At 40.6% G+C, this 21150-nt stretch overlaps 1 protein-coding gene across 1 annotated transcript in view; it reads left to right on the top strand.

Moving 5' to 3' along the window:
• The window catches only part of ALK (ALK receptor tyrosine kinase), a 320348-nt gene that overhangs the window by 254279 nt on the left and 44919 nt on the right, over positions 1-21150 (top strand). Inside the window, exons 9-11 of the mRNA XM_074817734.1 lie at positions 5124-5293; positions 16336-16430; positions 17811-17954. Coding sequence (XP_074673835.1) covers positions 5124-5293; positions 16336-16430; positions 17811-17954 — 409 coding nt within the window. The remainder of the gene's footprint in view (positions 1-5123; positions 5294-16335; positions 16431-17810; positions 17955-21150) is intronic.

Genomic DNA, 21150 nt, shown 5'->3' with positions numbered 1-21150 from the left:
AGCGCAGCCTTTCATGTGCTTTATATTGCAGAATGTTGTTAGCATACTTTCTTTATTTTAAAGTGTTGTTTTTAAAATCTGTACAGCTTATTCACTGTTATCTGTCTTTATGTTTTCTTGCTTCCTTTGCCACCTGCCTTCTGTGTCATTGGATTAGAGGATCTATAATATCTGAAATTTCTTGAAGGCCTGGAAACTCCACAGTACTCTGGCAGCAAAATTATAAACGCCTTCTCTTTCTTTCTCTTTTGTTGTTGTCTTTATTTTTGTTTGTTTCCTGAAATGAAGGTGCTTTTGTTAGGTTCTTGATTTTATAAAAGTAAACATAAGTAAGAAATAATGTGAAAATAAATAGCATGAGAATGTGTTCATATAAAACACAAGCTTCTCTTGCCTGCCTAGGTAAAAAGCTACATGATCAGATCAATTAATTATCATTTTATCATTTACATAAGGTTTTTGCTTGCACATCTGAGTCCTAAGCAAAAGCAGAAGTGTCAGCAGACTACAAGAGAGACTGATCTTGCACAGTTGTTGATCTGGCCAAAAAATTGGACCAAGACCTTTTGGTCATCTCTTGTATTCATAAGAGTCCAAGTCTAGATTGCTGAGCAGTCCAAATAGGTGTCTTTGCTTGTACTGTTGTGTGCAACCATTTCTCATTTCTAGTAAGAAAAACAATATTGCCAGTATGATAGACTCATGCCTCAAACGTAGTTCATATTCATGTACAAAACTTACTGAGACTTGGCAAAGGTGTCTGTAGCTATTTTATAATTCCATATAAGCCATATTCCAACTTGCAGTTTCAGTTTCTATTCAACGTTGAGGTGTTTTCCAACCTTCTTCAGTGCCTTACTTACATTTACTGGGTCAGCGCATTCACATCTGAAAACAACTTCTACTGTTTCCTGTCCAGTGAAAAAGACCCAAGATGAGAGTTACGTTTATTCACAAAATAAATCTCTGTATTTCAAGAATCTGCAGTTCCTGGTCAGGAAAATTTTGAGCAATTCCTTTGAGCAAGTATTATAGATGGGGGAGAGGGACTGGGGACATGAGAGCCAAGTAATGTGCTGTCTCACAAGATGTAAGCCTGTGGTGCAGAGTTGGAGTGTAGGTAGCAAGATAACCACCAGTGGGATTCAACTACTGCAGTTCCTTGAGATCAGGATGCCTGTAGGCTCTGTCTTCTTAAAAATACCTGACTCCAAGTCCTGTTTGAAGAAGATTCATCTTCTCCCCCTTTCTTTGGTTACTTGTACTGAAGATGAAGCTTTTCCTGCCAGGTAGCACCATAATGCTAATAGTCAGGGGCATTGCCACTCAGAAAGGGAGGAAAAAGACACAGCTACTCTCCGGAGGCTACTGAAGACTTTTTTTGTGCTGCTGTGTGTTTCATTGGTCCTCAATCAGACATCTAAGCATCAGTTCATACTGGAATATTTCTGTCCATTAAAGTAGACTCACAGGTGTAAGCAGGTCCAATCTTCTACACAGAAGCTTCCCAGTATTTTATTTCTTTTGTGCATAAGGAAGTAAAATGCAAGTCTCAGTTCTCAGGTGGTCTTGAAATTATGCAGCTTATGTTTGAAAATCTACCCTCCTTGTTTTTCTTCACCTCTCTGTTAAACCTGCCAAGCCCTGTTGATGTTGATAAGGATTAGTTTTGTGTTCTTTCTTGGATTAATTGAGTCTCCTGTTTGTCGGTTCAGAAATTCCACAAAGTCTGAGGCTAAAGGGATTCTCAGAAGACATTGTTCCAGATGGTGTTTGCAGTAGAGTGCATGTGGCCATCTGACCCAAGTTTTGCCTCAATATGCTGTGTGTTTACCATGGGCTCTCTCTCCCTTTAATTTTCCCCAAATCAATTTAGAGCACTTCATTTACTGAGTCAGTGGGTTTGCATATGAACAGCTAATCACCAGCTATGGTGGGTTCTAAAGCTGGAAAGCAAGGTGCCGTTGAGCCAATGTCTACCTGCAATGCTTAATTAATTTCTCAGTGGTGTTTCTAGCTTCTGAATATTTTGCTGCTGGTTTAACACAGAGGGAGATGTTTGATATATAATGTTAGGGGTATGCCACCAACTGCCCAGATACAGATTTTTCCAAATGTGCCATTGCACTACTTATAGGACGCATCGTGTATGTAGTACCATCTGCCATCATTGATGCCGTATCCTGTAGAATGAATGCCAGCCCCATTCGGAAGTCTTTACTATGGTATCCAGCTCATCATCTGCTCTGGTTCACTTCAGCAGGTGTGAAAAGACCTGGACTGCCCTGCTGTGAAGCTTAGAAACCATGGAAATCACAGCCAAAAATGCCCATTTGGACACAGTGCCAGTCGATTCACTCAGAGCCAGTTCATTAGAGTCTGCATATTGCACTTTGCCAACGAGCTGATCTCCCACATCTAATGCCAACTACGTCTTTCCTTCAAACAGCTGACATGTGTGCAAAGGCATCCATTCCAATTCATCAATTGCTTCAGCTTTTGCTCTAGTGTTACGTTAATAGCTATCAAAGGCTTGCTCTTTTCTCACTTCTGACCATATAGATGTTGCCTCTTACTGTCTGGCAGGTCTTCAGAAGAGACAGAGGTCTGAAAGCCTCTGCATAGTAGGAGCTTCAGGGCTTTACCTCTCAAATTTTGAACTGTCAAAATGGCACAGTGAAATTGCTCCAACTTACCTGTATTAGAAATTTCATATGGTGCTTTACAGTAGAGTTGGCATTAGGGTCCTAAAAGTACTTCCCATATGGACTCTCAGTAAGAGGAGTTGCTTTCCCTGCTGTAGGTGCATGCTTTAAATGTCCACTGGCATTCCAAAGTTATTTAAAAAAAGAAAAAGTTTAGTCCTCATCAGTTTTCTAAGGGACATTATTACTTAAGTGGGTCTGAAAGGTATTCCAACGATATTTAATGGAGAGCAATTTTCACTGTAATTTCAATAGCCTTACTTCATAGGAACTTGAAAATATAAAATGCCCAAGTTATTTCATCTTGTCACCTGACATTAAGACTATGTATGCACTAAGAGTTAAGAGTAGCCATGCAAATGTCAAGTACGAAGGCATCAGCCTCCTATACCATAAACATTTGTCAGCAGCCTTTTCCACCAGTGTTGGTTCTGTGGGTATGAACCCAGCCCTTCTCAGCTGCCTCCCTGACCATCACTTTGTGTCGTATCTGAAACAGTTCCTGGCATTCCTGCTTGGCTCTGCTTTTTCTCTCTGGTGTCTGTGTCATGTCCTGCTCAGACGAGGGAGACAAGTGACTTAGATTCGTTTTGGGGAGTTACAAGTCGTCTCTCACAGTCTGCAAGGTGAAAATCCTCACAATTCATCCTATGGTTTCCACTGTCTGACATTACGGAAATGAACATGGGGGTCCACAAGTCCTTTCCCAAACTTGAGGTGAGAGTGAGCTGGTAGTCAGACTTGAGCAGTGGCTTGTCTCCAGAAGTGCTGTGATCTGGAAGGCCCCTGTGGTGGTTTGATGGTTTGCTGAACCACTCAAAACCTTACACATCAGTCTTGAATGTCTGGTCAAACTAATGTAACAAAATAGATTCATGGACCCATACTTGCATATCAGTTTGTACATCTTATCAGTGCTTGTGTCATATGTGCTAGCAGTACAACAGACCCAGGAGTGATTCCAAGCCAAGTGCAGTGATCTTTGGACTGGAAAGAGAGAAGAACCACAGCTAGATTTTTTGGTCTGTCATAGTGTTGCAGTGTAGTCAAAGTCACTGATGTCTTTGTAACTTTGGAGACAGGCAGGTGGACTTCACTGCTTACCTAAATTCAGTACTGATAATTAATATAATGGGTATCCAGAATTTTGTTCCACCCACCCTGAAATTGTGAGCATAAGCTAGGAATAATAGCAACACTGCTATCCTTTTGACCCCTAAATCTGACTTGGCTGCCAGAACAGAGTTACACCATGAAGTAGGAACAGCAAGCAAAATCTAGTGGTTGCATTTTATGCTGAGAAATGGATATGAACATTCTGTGCCATCAAAGAAAGAAAGTAAGCAATGTTATCAGGTATTCCTGTGTAAAATATAAATTTAATTCCTAGCCTCCTGACATAGGTGTTGGCTTTGAAGTGTTAAAAACCAGAGCACTATTTTTTAACATGCATGGATGCTAGATACTATGCTGAACGCTTTCTTGTGTCCAGAAAATCCATCATTAATGTAAGCTTTAATAAATTCATTCCTTCATCATTCTCACCTCTATGGGTTATTGAGATGAGACCCAACTGCTGCATGTAATATATATGTGTATTTTATTTATGCTTTTTATCAACAAAGAACTAGCTGCTCTTCTTCCCAAGAAAATTAGAAGACTATATTCATATAACATGGATTTCAACAGTAGCCTGATGTGGAAGGGATTGTTTTTCTTTGCATACAATGAGGGAGAGAAAGTCATAAAATTGAAAAACTACATGAAATAATTTTATATACAGGGATAAATGCATAGAAATGGGCTCAATTACATTAAATGTAACAAAAATGTTAGAAAACTGGTTCCCTAAGGTATTTTAATTAATAAAAAACCTAAATATTACTGAACTTTAATTGGAAAATCTGTAGAAGCTTAGAAAGAGATAAGGAAAAACTGATTTTTGCAGAGTATCTGGGGGATGAGGATATGATTACTAGTGATGTCTGCTTATTGCAGCTATTCTCCCTGTGTTTGCTGCTGCCAAAATATAAAAGTTTATTGCTGAAAAAGTTGTTAGTCTTAACTTGAATCTCTTAGGTGGCATCTTATGGGAGTGTGATCTTTGTACTGCAGATAACAGAGGTATTAACTTATCCCTTTAAAATTACAGACACATATGTGAAAACTAAAACGGAGATGTTTTGGACTTAATTTCACCAAAAAGAAAAGCCAGTATTTCCAATATTGTATAGTATGTACTAAGTATTACAGGTTTCCACATCTGTGGAGTTTTCTAAATGGATTACATGAGCATAAGGGAGAGAGAATAGACTTTTTGGTGTTTAGAAAACAAAGAAATGAAAGAAGAGTTGGGGATTTTGTTAACTGTTGGCTAATGTTTGTGATGTTTAATCTCGTATGTTCTCTTTCTTCTAGCTACGAATGTCATGGCTCATCCGTGGTGTCTTGCTGGGAAATATATCCCTGGTGCTGATCGAGAACAAGACAGGAAAGGAGCAGAGCCGGACATTCTGGCATTCAGATAACAGTGAAGGTTTGGGAATATGGCAGTGGATGATCTTACCTCTCCCAGATATACTGGATAGGTATGAGTCTCCTCATCATTCTTCTGCATGGTGATCACTCATTTCATCACTAGCTACCTGACAATGAAAATGGCCAGCATCGCTCCTGGAAGTTGTTCCCTCAGGGAGTGGAAGCACTTTGTCCCCAGTTATGTCCCCTGTTATCTTCTGTTAGAGGTGGAGAATGAGAATAACTGAGTAGTTAGAGTGAAGCACCCAATTTTAGAACTCCTGAGTGATGGTCTTGGTTCACAAACCGGGTCAATGGGTAGTCTACAGCAAGGTGCTTAAATTTCTGTGTCTCCATTTCATTGACTGAAAATAATCATTCTCCTCACATACTGCTTTATGTAGCGTGTTTGATCCTCTTATGTGGTTTGCTAGAGTTGGATGTGAGCTCCATAGTTGATTTTTTTTTCTGGGTATCAAAGCCCCCAGTGTTCAATGTGTCTAGATCTGAGGATCAAAAAGATGGGAGAAGAGCCTGTGCAAAATGAGACAAGGATGCATCTGAACACCTTTGTGTTAGCTGTAGCAGGAGGTGCAGCTTAATAAAGGACTGTCGCGGTTATGACTGTATTCTGGCTTTAAGCATAAAAGGTTTATCTGGTAGCATATGCTTAATCTGGTAGCATATGCTTATTTAAAGAGTGTTGTTTTAGCTGTTTCTTACAAGTCAGCTTTAATGGAATACTCTTGTTCATTGTTTACTTTTTATGTGTGCTCTGGCTTACGCTGTTTATAGAGAAGACACAGACCATACTTCACCTCCTGCTGCCCTGGCCCTTAGGCTGTAAGATGCATCTACAATCTGTGTCATGAGCACTGGTGTCCTTTGTCTTTTTGGAAATCTGTGCCCTAGAAATAATGGATTTCATTAAGGGATAGTTTGCCTCATAAGAAGTTTGAACAAACATTGTATGAATATGTCTTTTGTCTTGCTGGCTCTTGGGGATGCATGTAGGCTGCAAATACAACAAGGACACTGCCAACGCTTCGGTCCTGAATGTATAATTAATATGTGTGCGTCAAAGATTTTTAAAATGTCAGCATTAGGCTTATTGTGCAGTCACTGCTGAAGCACCATTTGTAAAAATACCTGGTTGCCTCATTCCCTTCAGCTGTGTTTCCTTTGAAGAATGGTATATTTTGCCATTATTATTTATGTGATTTATTTTCTAATGTTGCCAGGGGAATGTTTTGTACCTGAATTATTCTGTATTCTTATACTATTGCTTTCCTTTAAATTCTCTCTGGTTGCAGAGTCAGGCAGAGAATACTTTGATCTTAGGAGCCAGGCTAGCAGTGGTTCATGTGGAATCACAGATTCAAGCTGATAACACGGTACTGACTATTATGTATAAGGTGCTGACACCCTTGCTTCCCCATTACTTACAGAAGAAGACAGCTGGGTTCACTGAGGGAAGGGAGTTTGTTGGAGGTTAAGACATAAGCAAGGAAAACTTGGAAGTTTTGGTCTCTTGAAAAAGTTTTTGTCCTTATTTATTCATATAAAGTGCACTATTTTAATGAATTTTTTTTTCTAAGATTGACTTAGTTTAAACCAGTCCTTCCTGGGAAGGAAGAAATCTGCTGTGAGACTTGGAAATACTGCAGGTGTCTTTCTCACCATTTCAAACCAGTTTCTTAGGAAATCTGGACTGATGTACAAATTAGGAAGGAACTCTGTGGAAGTGTACACTGAAATGGTAGTGGGGAGACTGCAGTGTGTGTCTGTATATATATATCTATATATACACTGTGGAGATAAATGACAGTTTTATTGAACTGTAAGAAGTATTTAATTGAAGTGAATGCAATGCTGGTGCTGCTGAAAGCTTCCTGTGTCTGTCTTTTTCTAATTGGTTCCTGTGTCAGTAGCTCTGAGGGTCTGTGTTAGAAGAAGCATGATATTGCAGATATTCCTACAGGAGGAGCTGAAAGTTTAAATCACCTCACAGAAGTAAAGCTCTTGAATAAAGCACACCAGTGTACCAGTTCCACACAAAATGTAAAGCACATTCCATTGTGATTGGGAGGCTGAATGGAAAGTGTTATTAATAATAAGATAATATGCTCTAAAACTGCTCAAAAGCATGCTTGTTCAGAAGCTGCTTAGCTGTAATTTCCATGTTTGGCTTATAGCACTTCAAAGAATCATTAGGAAGACTTCCAAGAAATTAGATCAGCTCTATCTTTAGAAACAGACATTTCTTAAATGTTTGATATCCCTAAGGCTGTTGGGGGAAATTATATTTTGGCAGAAAATCACAGCTAGAACATTTCAGGTGATTTGGCAGGAACAGAAAGTAGGGAGGAGTATGACAAAGAAGCTGAAGTGGGACTGAGGGATGTTAGATTTCTAGCACTGCGTTAGCCTGGGCAACCCTGGACACATGCTTAATTTCCAGGAGTACGATGAGGAGAAGATTGTCTTCTTTCCTCCCATTTGATCCTTAGGAAGACATCCAATTGCAATTTCACCGTGTGTGAGGGCTTACTTTTTCTGTGTGGACTTAAAAGAGGCTGAAGTCCCAGCTTTTTCCATCTTCCCAAAGTTAGCTATCCTTCCTTGTTCTAGAAGTTGTGGGCAAAACATTCTTGAGAGTTGGCTCATGTGGTGTGGGGTTTAACAGAGCTGTAACCCAATTCCAAATGCTCAGTGTTATCTGTGTGGGAGGGAGGAAGGGCAAAGGGCTTGGTGAAGGATATGCCATCAAAGCAGCTACAATTAAAGAAGCCAGTTGTGGGCAAGAGTTGCTTGAACTGTTGGATGAACAGATTGTGCCTACCAGAAGCAAAAGGCCAAGTCTCCAGAGGTGCTGTATTTTAACTTGCCACTTAAATACGCTCAACATGAACTAACAATCCTTGCTGTGCTTTGTCTGGCCCCCATGAAGCCACCTACCCCTCCCTGAAGGACATGTTATCTGCAAATGAGATGTCTGCACACGTTAGTGAAAGATAGAGAATCGGTCATTTTTACTTGCTGGAATTTACACATTAATGCAGTGCTAAAATATCTGGGTTGAGAGCAGTGTAGAGAACTGCATTATTGTAAAATTGTTTCATTTGATGGAAAATTACTATTTGTTTTCCAATGATAAGTGATGAGCCTGTTGAGGATTGTTCTTTTTTAACTTCACAGAAATGCAAGTACGAAACAGAGTCTTGAAATCTCTGTGTAGTTGGTAGTTTGGGCTTTTTTTTATACATTTTTTTTTAGTTAGAAGCAAATGTGAGTTTAAATTTTAATAGTGATATAGTCATGGGAATGTGACAGCAAGAGCAAACAGAAGCCTGATGTAATTGAAGATGAGTGATTTATGTAGCAAATAATTAGACATTCTGTTAGCTTAACAGTATGGTCAAGGTATATCACATAGATAAAATACAAGCATGTGTAACAAAGTGATTCATTGGGGCTTACTGTAGGCTGATGCTTATCATCACCAACCCTCCTAGAAAAAGTTTTGCTACACAGTGTAAAGGGTGGAAAAGGATTAGTTCTAATAGGCTAAGCCTGGCTGGGAAAATAATGCTTTAAGAAACAAATTCTAATTCTCTTGATTTCTGCTCCCTTGGTGAAACTGAGGCCAGCCGTGCGGAGTCCCATGTAGCCTAAATGTTCTGTGGGTTCACCTGCCACCTGGCTGGAGTTGCCTGGAAGTGGACTCCGCATGAGCCAGGCCAGAGCAGAGCAGCTCTGGTCTTTTAAGGCCTATATTCTCTACTAAACCTGTCCTTTTCTTTAAAGATTTCATTGTAACTTCTGTGAGAGGAACCTGGTAAAAATGACAAGTATTAATAGCAATCTGTCCAACCTCAGTACAGTCTTCTGATAGAGGAAGATTGTATAGAAATATAAAAGGAATGTAAATGTGTCTACTGGTTAGAAAGGTTTCCTTGGATTCCTGTCTTCACAAGTTTATTTTTTTGACATTACAAAGTCTAAATTTGTAGCTAGTCTTAAGTAGTAGTGACCAGATGGGGGAAAGAGGAGTGAGAGGAGTTTACTTGAGGTCGCTAGAAACTAAATTTTCAGTCATAAGTAGCAGCACCATTTGCCTTGTCACTGACAGCAAGACTAGGCCCTGTGTCCTTTTAACAGGGCAACACATTCAGAAAATAAAAAACAATTTTCTTTTGGTCCCATTGTGCTCAGAGAGCTTCAAAATTATTTTCTTGCCAATGACTTTCACTTGAACATGGACTGAGGAATTTTATTATGTTGAAAGAGAAAAATGTGGCTTACTTGGAAGCCTAGGTATGGATGTGACCTTCCTGAGGAAGAAGGCAAAAAAGTCTACAGACTTAAGTTACCTCAGAAGGTGATATTCTGTTGCAACAAGTCAAAATTCAGGTCCAGATGATTGTACTTTCTTTATTTAAACTGGCTTATTTACCTATTCCAGTCTTGCTGACTTGCGGGATTATTATGAACTAGACCGGTGCGCATCAGTTTTTTGTCTACCATCAAAGTGGGATTCCCTTTCCGACCTCGGGAGTGAGACCCTTTGTTCTGTCTGGCTCCTTCAGCAGCTCTGATCTCAGTGGCAGCCAAAGCAGCTGGGGATCCTCTCACTCATTGCTGCAGTAAAAAGAGCAGTAAAAAGAAGTTGTCTCATAGTCATACCACGCTGCTGTATTTCTACCAGTGTGGCTAAGCACTCTTCTTGTCTAGTAATTTCTTCTTGCATTGCTCTGTCCCTCCCTCACACTCCTTTCAGATTTTCTTTCTAAAACGTCTCTGGGCATCAGGTTTCCCGTCAAGGAAGAAAAAGGAAAGGAGAGTTCTTGGCAACATTTTGTACCCAGAGGCCTGTTTGTCTCCTGTTATTCCTGAACTTTCTTCCCATTCTGCTATGAAGAAACAGCGACTCCCCATACAAACTCAACATACGTATCCCTACACATTACCACATATATATTAATTGGTTGCATTTACACCCAGATCTCTTTATTCTTTCTTCTTATATCCATCTAACAAGCCTAGACTGTGGTGCTCTGACATGGTCCCACATTACTTTGTTAAAAACAGAGTGAGACTTTAATGCCTGTATCGCTCTTCTGCTCTGTAGCATTAACTATGTCTGCTACCGTCCTCCTTCCAAAATAGGGTTATTCTGCTGATGGCTGTTCTGTTCATCTGAAAGAGGGGGTTTTGGTGACAGTGTGCGCAGAGTACCTGTGACAGATTTTGTACGTGTATATATTCTGCATGGTTGCCTTTAATAACACCTTTGAATCTCAACCTTTATTACTACCTATTAAGTAACTTCCTGCATGGCAATTCTGTCACTGTAACTGGGTTTGGTTAACATGCTTATATTTCTCCAAATAATCTCATTCCACCTAAGTATGTCTTTTATCCCAAATAGTAAGTATTCCTTTGTGAAGTGAGCTAACAATGCATCATTTGTAACAGAGCAGTTAATGGGAACCTGAATGTAATAAGGGTTAGTGACCTGAAACTTCCCCATTCCATAAGTACCTTGGTCTCAAGCAGGTTCAGCTGTAATTATTTTAGCTAGGGAGAGAGAGAAATCAGTTCCATCAGAGGCAAAACATTACAAGTTATGAAATGGGATCTGTACGTACAGGCACGCTGTGATCGTGTCACTGCATGGGGGATTGAGTACAGAGGAGATTAACGTTCAATCTTGGTTAATAATCCCTATCTTTATGATAAAAAGAAAAAAAATAATGATTATGAACCTTTCTAAAATAATGGCATGAAGACAGATGCCTGAGTCTGGCTAATGGAAACCTGAAGTGTCTGTATGAGCCAGGAACAATATTTAGGCAGAATTCAGAGTTGTTACTGAAGGGAGGGAGCTGCAGAATTTGCACAAAATCAGCTTTCTGAGGTCTTCAATTCAAGGAGAATGTTTTTTCTTTCCCTCTGAACAGAAGAGGATATAATACACCTAAAAGCTAACGTTTCTGTGCAATGAGGACCCTAAGGATAGGTGATGTAAGCAAACAGTTTGTCCTCATGGAGGCTATACCAACATAACTGCAGATGTATTTTCATATTTTTAGCTCTGTATTTCCCTCTGTAAATATGCCCCAGATATTCTGGGGGGAACCAGTCTTCTGTTAGGATCAAGAAAAAAATAAGTAAGCCAAAACAACCAACTGCACAGAAAACCCAGGATGATGTGATTAAGCTCAAATACTGACCACACTGAAATAAAACCCAAGATTCAAAGATCCTGGGGAATGGGGAAAACTACAGCCCAGAAGCTTTGATGTTATCCTGTTTCTGCCAGATTTAACTTAGATGGAATATGCTTGGTTCTACCTTTCAAGGAACTGTTCATCTAGATTCAAATTTCACAGGTTGGGCCAGAGAAGCAAACCAAAAAAAGCTTATTTGTTATGCCTTTGGTGCCATTTCTTATCTGTGACTCTGAAATATTTGATCAGTAGTCACCCTTGAGGGGTTTTTGAATTTATGTAAAACTTGTATCCTTCAGAGAGCGAGCTGATGTTCCCCAAAGGGGAGATTTGGATTAGGTTTTTTTTGTCCACCTGGTACAGCATTTCCCATCTGCCTCAAACAGATTTAAAAAAACAAAAAAAGCCTTTTATGAGTTGCATTCACAGCTCAGCTGACACTCAACTCTGCAGGACGTAACTTGTACTTCCCAGTTGTCATACATCTAAGGAACTTTTTTCTACCCGTGCTCCTGGGGTCAAATATGGCTAAAAAATAAGAAGTAAATAAGAAGTGATTTCCACCAGTCGTCAAGTCACAATTTTTCTAATATCCAAGCCATTAAAGCCTTTCATAGCAGCCATATTTTCATTCCTATGAAGAAATCTAGCTTACAAACACAGACTTACCTGATGAGGATTTCCATGTGATTCCATGTGAGGAAGTTGCTGCGATTTATTAAGCAACAAAGTCATGGCAAACTTGCCAGCACTATTTTTGCTGCTCCTGTATAATTGCTTTCAGGAATACTCTTTCATGGCCATCCACCGCCGTGTCTGTGTTTGCAGTGAATACGTCTACACAGTGCTGTGGACCGGTATCTGTGCTGTACAGGTGCCAGCTGAAGTAGTGGATGTGCAGTCAGTATACCCCACTTTGATCTGTGCAAAAATACCGGTGAGATGTTGTCACCTCCAGCGTTATACTGAGTCGCTGCAATAACATATGCTTCTGGTGTTTCAGTATCTGCTTCTACCAAAGTCAAAGGGAGTTGTTTCATTGATTTCAGGGATCAAACGGAAAGAAAAAAAAAAAAAGACGGGGCAAGGGAACGAGATTGTCTGTGGGGTTTTTTCCATCTCACTGATGTGTGACATTTCCATCTTCAGTTTTGATTAAATTTCCCTTAATTAGCCCATTAAGCTAAAACCACCAAAGCTAATGATTGAAATGTTGGTTAACTGATGATCTTGTTTCAGTGGAATTTGAAAGACATCATATTTCTAAATTAATAGTGGCATTAAACTGAGAAGAGAAAAAGATGAACTATTTGTTGCAGAAATGCTGATCTCAAGAGAAGGTTTGTACTGAAACTGCATTCATGTTAGAAAAAAAATCAGATTAATAGGCAACCAGAGCAGCACTGATGGTCCTAACAGTGTTTAGCATTCACATGATTTTTGTATTTTGGAGGCACTTCTGTAATTTTTTTCACCCCTGGTGAACTTCAGGAAACTTCTCAAGTGTTCTGGTCCCAGTGCTCCTGCAGGTGAAATCAGCAAGGCTGTCTCTTAACTTGAATGAACTGTAAAGAAAAGCAAAAACCAACCTATTGCGTTCTTATATGGGCACATTCAATGGCACTCCCTTCAGTGAGAGAAGTACTGGTTTGTATCATGTCTTCCTGTGCTTAGGGGCTGAACATTTGGTAATTCTCATAAGAACAACCCTTTATTGTCTGAAGAGGCATGACATGATCAGTACCTTAGAGGATAACACCTTGGGGCCTGAGGCGAAATTGCCTGAAGCTGTTTTCAGACGTATTTATTTGCCTGGAGGTACAAAGAAGGTGTGTCATAGTCTTTGCAGAAGTATCTGTCTCTTCTTTTATGCAACCTGAGCTAAAGTCTGCTGAAGTGGAGGGAAAAGCTGACATGAAGGAACTGCTTATTTGTCTTTCCAATTTATTTCCCAGACTCAGTTTAGCACGTTACAAACATAAATACACATCGAAATGTCCACATCTTCAAGTGGCATTTAGTGTGTACCCCCAGGAAACAGGCTGAAGATCAAACACATCAGAGACTCAGTTCCAGTGGTCCCTTCAGTGTAGCACCATTCATCTGTTCATGTGTGCAGGGCATTGTTTCAGACACAAGCAACTGAAAGACGTGTAGCTGAATCTGTTTCCACCTTACCTCTTCCTGGAGGTTTCAGCAGCACACAACAGGGAGGGAGAAGCTTCTGCTGAGCTACAGCCTGTAGTTTACAGCCCAAGGTAGGTGCTGATTCTCCATAACGTACCAGATCTGTGGTGGTTCGGGACCTGGTTCACATACGGTTCAGCCATCTCTGCTGCTGGCACAGTAACTTACAGGAAAAAGTAGATCAGAGCCCACTTTGTCTGTCCAGCAGCTTTTGTTTAAGGCTCACAAGCCATGTCTTGAACTGAACAGCTTATGTTTATGCTAGAGCTTTGAAGTGTTGTGGGATGTCAGCTGTGGAGCAAATGGGGGGAAGAGGCAGGGGAAGGACAGCCGATGTAGTTGGAAACCAGTTTAATATCCAAGGATTTTACATTCCTTCCAATTTTCTTCCTAGACATACCCACAGTGGATTTCAGGTATACCAACTAAGAACTGTGAGGCTTCTGGCAGCGTCAGGCTGCAGTTGCACTTCATATGGATTGGGAACGCAAAAAAATGCACTTTTATGATCTTCAGATTTGGTTGGATGGAGCTGCCACCTTTTGAGCTTGCCTTTTGAGCTGCCACCTGTTGAGCTTGCATTTAGCAAGGAAAATTATGTCTTGCTGTTTGGAGTTTCCTATGATGCTAGGGATGCTCTTCCTTCACCATATCCACTGTTCTTTGTGTCAATCACCTGCTCTGTCATAGCAGCTGCTCATGTCTTTAGAACATAAAAAGCCCATTTTAGAGAGAAAAGTCTCTCTGTATGTCCAATGCGTATCTCCAAGGAGCGAGAAATTTCAGTATTAAAGCATCATTGTTTTGCTTTACCAGAAATAAAGAAGGAGGAACATAGTAGCTATATCAGCTCTTCTCTGTTGTGAATGGACTGTGTTCTGTTCTAAACCCTTTGCACCTTTTACAGGCTGCTGGGAGTTTTTTTTCTGTTTGAAGTTTTTGCTTTGGTTGGGTCAGCTTTTCTGACTGTGTCCCTGTCTGTAGCTTAGCAAGAGCACCAGTTGCAGAAGACAACACTTCAATCTAGATATCCTCAAAAGGCACAGATATCCCTGGGGTCTGTTTTAGCTTATGCCAAACCTCACCGTCATCTCTGGTGGTGGAAGCTGTGCTGTATTTGAGAACAATGTGGAAGTTGGTTACCTTTATTGACAGAGTCAGGAGGCTGAAACAGTCAAAACCGTCATTCAAAACACACAAATATGCTGTCCCAAAGTAAATATACATATAAGCGGAGAAGCTTCACTTGAATTTTGTGAGGTTGGTTTGTTGGTAAAGGAGAGGTAGATTTTAAAAACAGTAGGAGGTAACAAAACTAATGGAAGAATACTGATAGCAAACAAAAAGCTGAAAGAAAATATTTTAGACCCAGTGCTATGCATAAAAGACAAGAGTCTGTGAGAAGAAAAAATTTCTGCTGGTGTTTAGATTCTTGCTGCAGTGAAGGGACAGGATTTCCACAGCCTTTCTGATTAAATAAGGCTGTTCCTCAAAAATAACTTGTTCTGTCATCAGTTTCTCATCTAAACTGGAACACCTGCAATAATTCACATTTTGGCTAAACGCTTATATCTGTAAGATAGAGCAGGAACCACCAGCAATAGATCTACATTAGAGACCCATGAATGGCTTAACTTCTGCTGGTGTAAAACATCAAGATACAACAGAGAATGAGATTTAAATAATACTTCATATTCTGGTGCAGTTTGTTCTACAGCATATGATAGTTTCATGTTTTTATAGTCTTGATGCAACCTCTCAGCATTGTATCTGACTTCTGGGCCCTGGTCAGCTGCTTTTAGAAATTGTTCTCCTTCCTAAGCAGAGTATTATGATTTTACGTGACAGATATGCATTGGGAGAGCATGAACTTGCTAAGCTAAGAGAAAATCTAAATCCACGAGTGCACTAAATTAATGCGTGGTCAATATTCTGTCAGATTTGAAGTATTTGGTTATGGGTTATTTTTGCTCTTCCTGTTGACTTGTAATACCACTGAGGGTGAACCTACAGCAATCTTTCTTCTGGTAATGTAGGAGTGGCAGAACTTCCCGGCAAAAGCCAGCTGAGAGTGTGGAAGTGATTTAAAGCAAACCTGCTCAGCTTCTACAAGGAGATAACGAGTTCCGCTCTTCCTATGGAATACCCAGTGTCAGTTCCTCTCTTTTGTGACTGCCAGGACTGTTAGATATCCTTTGCTTCCTAGAGGGTGGATCAACACCAAATACTTTCCAAATTGGTTTCAGCCTTTGATTGCCAGTTCCTTTTAGAAACTCCAAATGACTTCAGAAGCCCCAGCCTACTTATTTTTCTTAACACTTTAGGTAAATCACTCGTGAGAATAAAATCACTTAGGTGTCTGATTTTTTTCTGTGCCAGAATCCAGGGGACTTTATTTTCTGTCCACACACACGCACACACACACATACACACTTGCACCTGCTTCAGGTTATATGCCTCTGGAGGGAAGAGGGGCTGTATTCTTTTTTTCTGTCTACCTATATTCATATACAGCCCCCCTCCTCAGGTCATCTTTACTTGTTAGGGATGAGGATACTTTCTCTGTCAATTTAATATTTTTATGTGTGAAAAGAAAAGCTTTTTTCCCCCATTCTAAAACTGCTTTAATTACAAAGAGCTCTGAGTTTCATCTCTTTAACAGAATTTAATCCCTGTTCTTCCAATCTGTGCAGGTTTTGGTTTCAGATCATCGCTTCATGGGAAGAAGGATCTGATGCCATTATTGCTTTTGACAATGTCTCCCTTAGTCTGGACTGTTATTTAACAAGTAAGTTTTCCTTTTATCTGCAAGTGACTTGTCTTTTATTTGCCATGTAATTGAAATTTGGAAAGGGGTTGAAACTGTGGGGAAGGGATTGAGTGTTGTTATCTTCAAAAGACTCTTGAAATGTAAAGGTATATTTCAGAAATAACTGTGCTTAGATGAAGGAGACTGTTCAGATGCATACCTTATTAGTAGAGCCGACTAGTGAATGGGTTCTGAGTTTGGCAGTAAATGGGTAGTAAGACATATGGTGTGGGAGAGTCAACTTCCAACTGAGACAGTAGCATCACCTATCCACCCAGGCTGATACAGAAGCCAATCTGTGATTACAGAGTTCCACATGACCTGGTTTGCTGTGTGACAGTTATCAAAATGAATGACAGTTGGACTCCGGCTAGGAAAAGACAGGCATCCTGTGATTGACACTAACTTTGCAATAACATTGGGCACAATACTCCAGTTAAATTAGAACAAGGTTATTTTATTTGGACTGACATGCATTTAAGTCTGAATCAGAAACTAGGATCTTCACTCTCTCCTACTCTTGGGAAAAATTTGGATTCTGATCCAGACTTTGTGATTGACTGGCCTTTAGAATATGCCCAGTCTATACCTCTGCTGCCAGATTTCACCCTCTTTAGATTTTTATTGAACGTTTGTGTCTGGCTCATCTTTCATAATCTCATGCATAGTGAATTGCTTAATTTGTAAATGTGTTCAATGATCTGTCACTCTATACCAACAACTTACATGAGGACTGGAGGATTGCTTCTCTGAACACATGAAATTCCTACCTTGGGTTGAACAGAAGAATTTAAGTGTGTTCTTTCATTTCCTAGGCTTGAAGCTACAACCTCTGTAGCCCTGTTCAGACTGAAAAACCTCTAAGCCACTGCCTCATCCAGCAGCAGTCAGAATGTTTCATCTGCTTTGTATTATGTTAATTTGCATTGGCTGGAGTATGAGTCTTTCCAATAATTCCCTTTGGTTTCTGTGCACAAGTACAATGTACCTCAGGTTTCAGTATTCTAAAGAGATCTTAAAATGAGGCTGTAATTAAAAAGAATGCATGTACTTTTACTGACTAAAAGAGAAACTTTCTAACAGTTGCTAAAGATTGTATTCTGTATTTCTGCTTTGTGTCTTCATTCACTTTCTATTTTGCCCACCACTCATTCTTGTTTATTTTTCTTCTGTCACAGTTCCCATAACAGCAATGGAAAGTCAATCTGCCCTTTCCTTTTACTAGTGTTATATCCTGTGACTGCAGGCTCTTATTTTCAGCAGAGGAGCCTGCAGCCCTTAATTTAGCTGCAGTTTTGGACTACCTACTGACTAAGCCACCCTCAATGGTAAACCAATCTGTGACTTCTTGTTTTCTAGTCAGTGGAGAGAAGATACCTCGAGGTACAACTCCAGACTCAAGCAATTTGCTCACCAGTAGAGGTGGACAGAAGAAGTTTGGATGGGATCAAAAGCTTCTGGGAAATCTCCAACTCAACACTGCCCCCATTTCTGGTCCAGCAGGTAACTGTCTGGTCTGAGAAGCATTTGCAGACGGCAGAGATTTCCAGCTAGTACAGATTTCAGTTAGGTGTGGCTAAATGCAATATGATTCCTTTTTTTTTTTTTTTATATTTCCAAAGCCTTTGTTCAGAGCTTTTCCCAAGTCCCTTACAAACAAAACAAAACAAAACAAGCTCTAGAAAGCAATTACCTTTAGCTGTTAACTGTAACTTGGATTTTGATTGCAAGCTGGTGAAAGAAAGAACCAGAGAGAGCCTCCTCTTGAAGTAAAAAGTGCTTTTAAACTGCAAGATAGGTTTGTTTGGTGTCGTGGTCATATGAAAATAATCAGGAATCAAAGCAAAGTGACCAAATTGACTGAGTTCAGCATGTGGTAACATGAATGCCCATCTCTAGTTAATATAGGCTTGGTCTGAAATAACATAGCTTTGCTTTTTCAGTAATATTTTCATTGCCCATTTGAAAGAGTACAGCATTGGATTTTGTTTTAAAAACATGATTTTTAGTTAGAAATGTCAGTCTTGTATGGTCAATGTTATTTTGTTCTCCCCTGTCCCCCACCTCCTCTTTCCAGCTTAACTCTAGTGACGTGGGCCAAATAGATGCAAGATTTCACTTCCCTCCCCCTCACATCACTGTCTCCCAGATGTTTGTCTCTTCCCTCTCCCAGGCTTGCCCACACATTCACAATATCTGTTTTGGGCTCTACGTGTGCCGTTTCAGTCTGCTTCCTTCCTTCCTCTTTGCCAGCTTCCTGATTTGAGTTAGATGGCCACAACCTCCAGCCTACCTGGGGGAGCTGAGCTGACCATGGAGATGGGGGGTGACTACAGGAGAGATGAGCACTTGCTATAACTCAGCCACCCTCAGCACTGTGTGCAGCTGTTTCTCCCCGCGTAGGGCTAGCTAGTTACCTGTCAATTTGAAATACCACCCCTCTTAAGGTAGAGAACAGGAGCGTGATTGGTATATGCCTCCTTTACTTTGTCAGTAAGCCCAGGGATTTGTTCCTGCTGCCTCCTCCTCTACCACTCCTCCGTTTTAGAAAGACTTCTTTGAGTCTGTTCTATACTAGGTTATGTTTCACTTTGCTACCTGAAGTGTAATGTTGAAACACATGAACTAGTGGTGTTAGCTCTGATACCAACAACAGTCTGGTCAGTGTGGTCAAAAGCTCCACAGAGCCTTCAAAATCTGCCTGAAAAGCTGGATATATTAGGCCACTCCGTGCTGCCGCAGCAGGGCAGCTGCTGGTACCTGAACTCTCTTGTGAAGTGAGCTCTGGAAGTGGGGGCTGGTGATACGGTCTGCAGTGTAGGCCAAGAGTTGCCATCAAGTGGAGTGTATTGATATTTTATGTACTGAGCAGCATACAGCAAGAAAAGTGCAGGAGCACTGACAGGAGTCTCAGGAGAGAGACAGAGGGAATGAGCCCATATGAGAGAATGGTGGGCTGGGCTCACCTGTTCTTTAGCTATAAAGGTTGTGTCTACCTCTGTTGCAGATGTCGTGTGTTAGCTTGGACTGGTCATAAAGGTATAATTTCCAAAAAGATCCTTACATCCTCTTTGAAAATCCTTTGAAGTGTTCCCTTCGATATCTGTATCTCCATTTCCTGCCTGTAAAGTGGAGCCACGTTTTACTGTTAAGTACTTCCAGTATTGCTCTTCAGTCAGTGATCTTGTGGTAGGATCCATACACAGGTGTAGATTATGGACTTCTGGCTGACTTTCCATAGGAATGTCAGTGCTTAGGTGGTGATGTAGTTCCATCAGGCAGCTGTACATTTCCTTCCAGGGTACCTACTGTTTTAGTAACAAAAAAAAAACATTAGGTATCAGGTTCAGATTGGAGAACGGCCTGAAGTTTGGATGCAAAGTTAATGTAAAGTGGGTGTATGGGTGTTAGGCTAGAAATCTTGTGGCTGTAGGTTTCTTTGAGAATTTTGTTACTTCCACTTCTCACTAGACCTGAAATGATGGGACATGTAGCTCTTCTGCTCCCTGTCCTATCTGAGGAATGCAATTTAAAGAAAAGCTTGGATAGTAGAAATAATAGGAGTCAGATTGCATGGGGGTAGAAGAGAAGGTTACCGAGGAACTTTGAGCAATTAAAATCATTTGTTATGACCTTGGGATGAAAATTCAAGGCAATTCCTGTGGTATCTAAGCCAGTTTGCCTAATTCCTGGGCTTGATCCTCGGTCCTGTTCATGTTCTGTCTAAAACTGTCTCTAACCCTTGAGGTTTGATATCACTCCTACAACAATTTTCTCCCCTTTGGGAGGGAGCAGGAGGGCAGAAATCAGAGAAGTTAAGCTGCAACTTCTTGCAGTGGGAAGTCATTGCATTTCTGAGGGTCTCCACAGCACTGAATCACCTTTTTACTTTGTGTTGCTGAATCCCTGCTCTCAGTAGACACTGCAGATGCTTGTTTGGTCCCTGGGCTATGCATTTTACCCATCTTTAATCTTGTTTCTTTCTGCATCCTGTAATACATTTAAGAAACCTCAGGCTGAGTCTGTCAAGGCCTTTACTTTGATGGCACTGTTGTGCGAGTGAACCAACAGCATCACCACCACCCTGAAGTCCCAAAGACTGCATTGACCAATATGAGCTCAGCCAAAAGTAATTACAGCTAATGTGATCTTTGGCTTGTGTGATGGATCACATGCTATAATATTATCTTCTTAAGAAATCATATTAAAACAAAGAACTGTGTTCCTATAGCTGAGGAGACAACAGGATAATAAAGTGCCCTCCCCAAGTCCCCAGGCCAGCTCAGCCTACACAGCAGGAAGTACAATCTGAAAGACAGGGACCAATTTGTTTATATGACATTAAATCCAAAGAAGCTCCATTGCTTTCAAGGGTATGGGCCTCGATTTGCTCCTTTGTAACTGAGAACAACCTCTTACATGCACCTGCTGGTTGTGCCTGTGCTTGGAAATCCATTTTCAGCAGAAGCTGGAAGTCATCACCACCAACCTCCCTGTCCTTTCTGTTCTCAGGCCCTGTACCCCGTGAATTACTTCCTCAGTCTTGCCATTGCTTGTCGTGGCTTGGCCTGCCTCCAGAATATGTACACTGAAGGTTCAAAACACATAATGCAGCCACACTGTAGAAGATCCTAGAGCTTCCAGAAATCTGTCAACCCCTGTCATGTGTCACACATGGGATGATGAATGCACTGTGTAG

The sequence above is a fragment of the Strix aluco genome, chromosome 3, assembly GCF_031877795.1.
Source record: "Strix aluco isolate bStrAlu1 chromosome 3, bStrAlu1.hap1, whole genome shotgun sequence".
Classification (NCBI taxonomy): domain Eukaryota; kingdom Metazoa; phylum Chordata; class Aves; order Strigiformes; family Strigidae; genus Strix; species Strix aluco.
The sequence above is the reverse complement of the archived record's forward strand: the minus strand, read 5'-3'. Positions and strand labels throughout refer to the sequence as shown.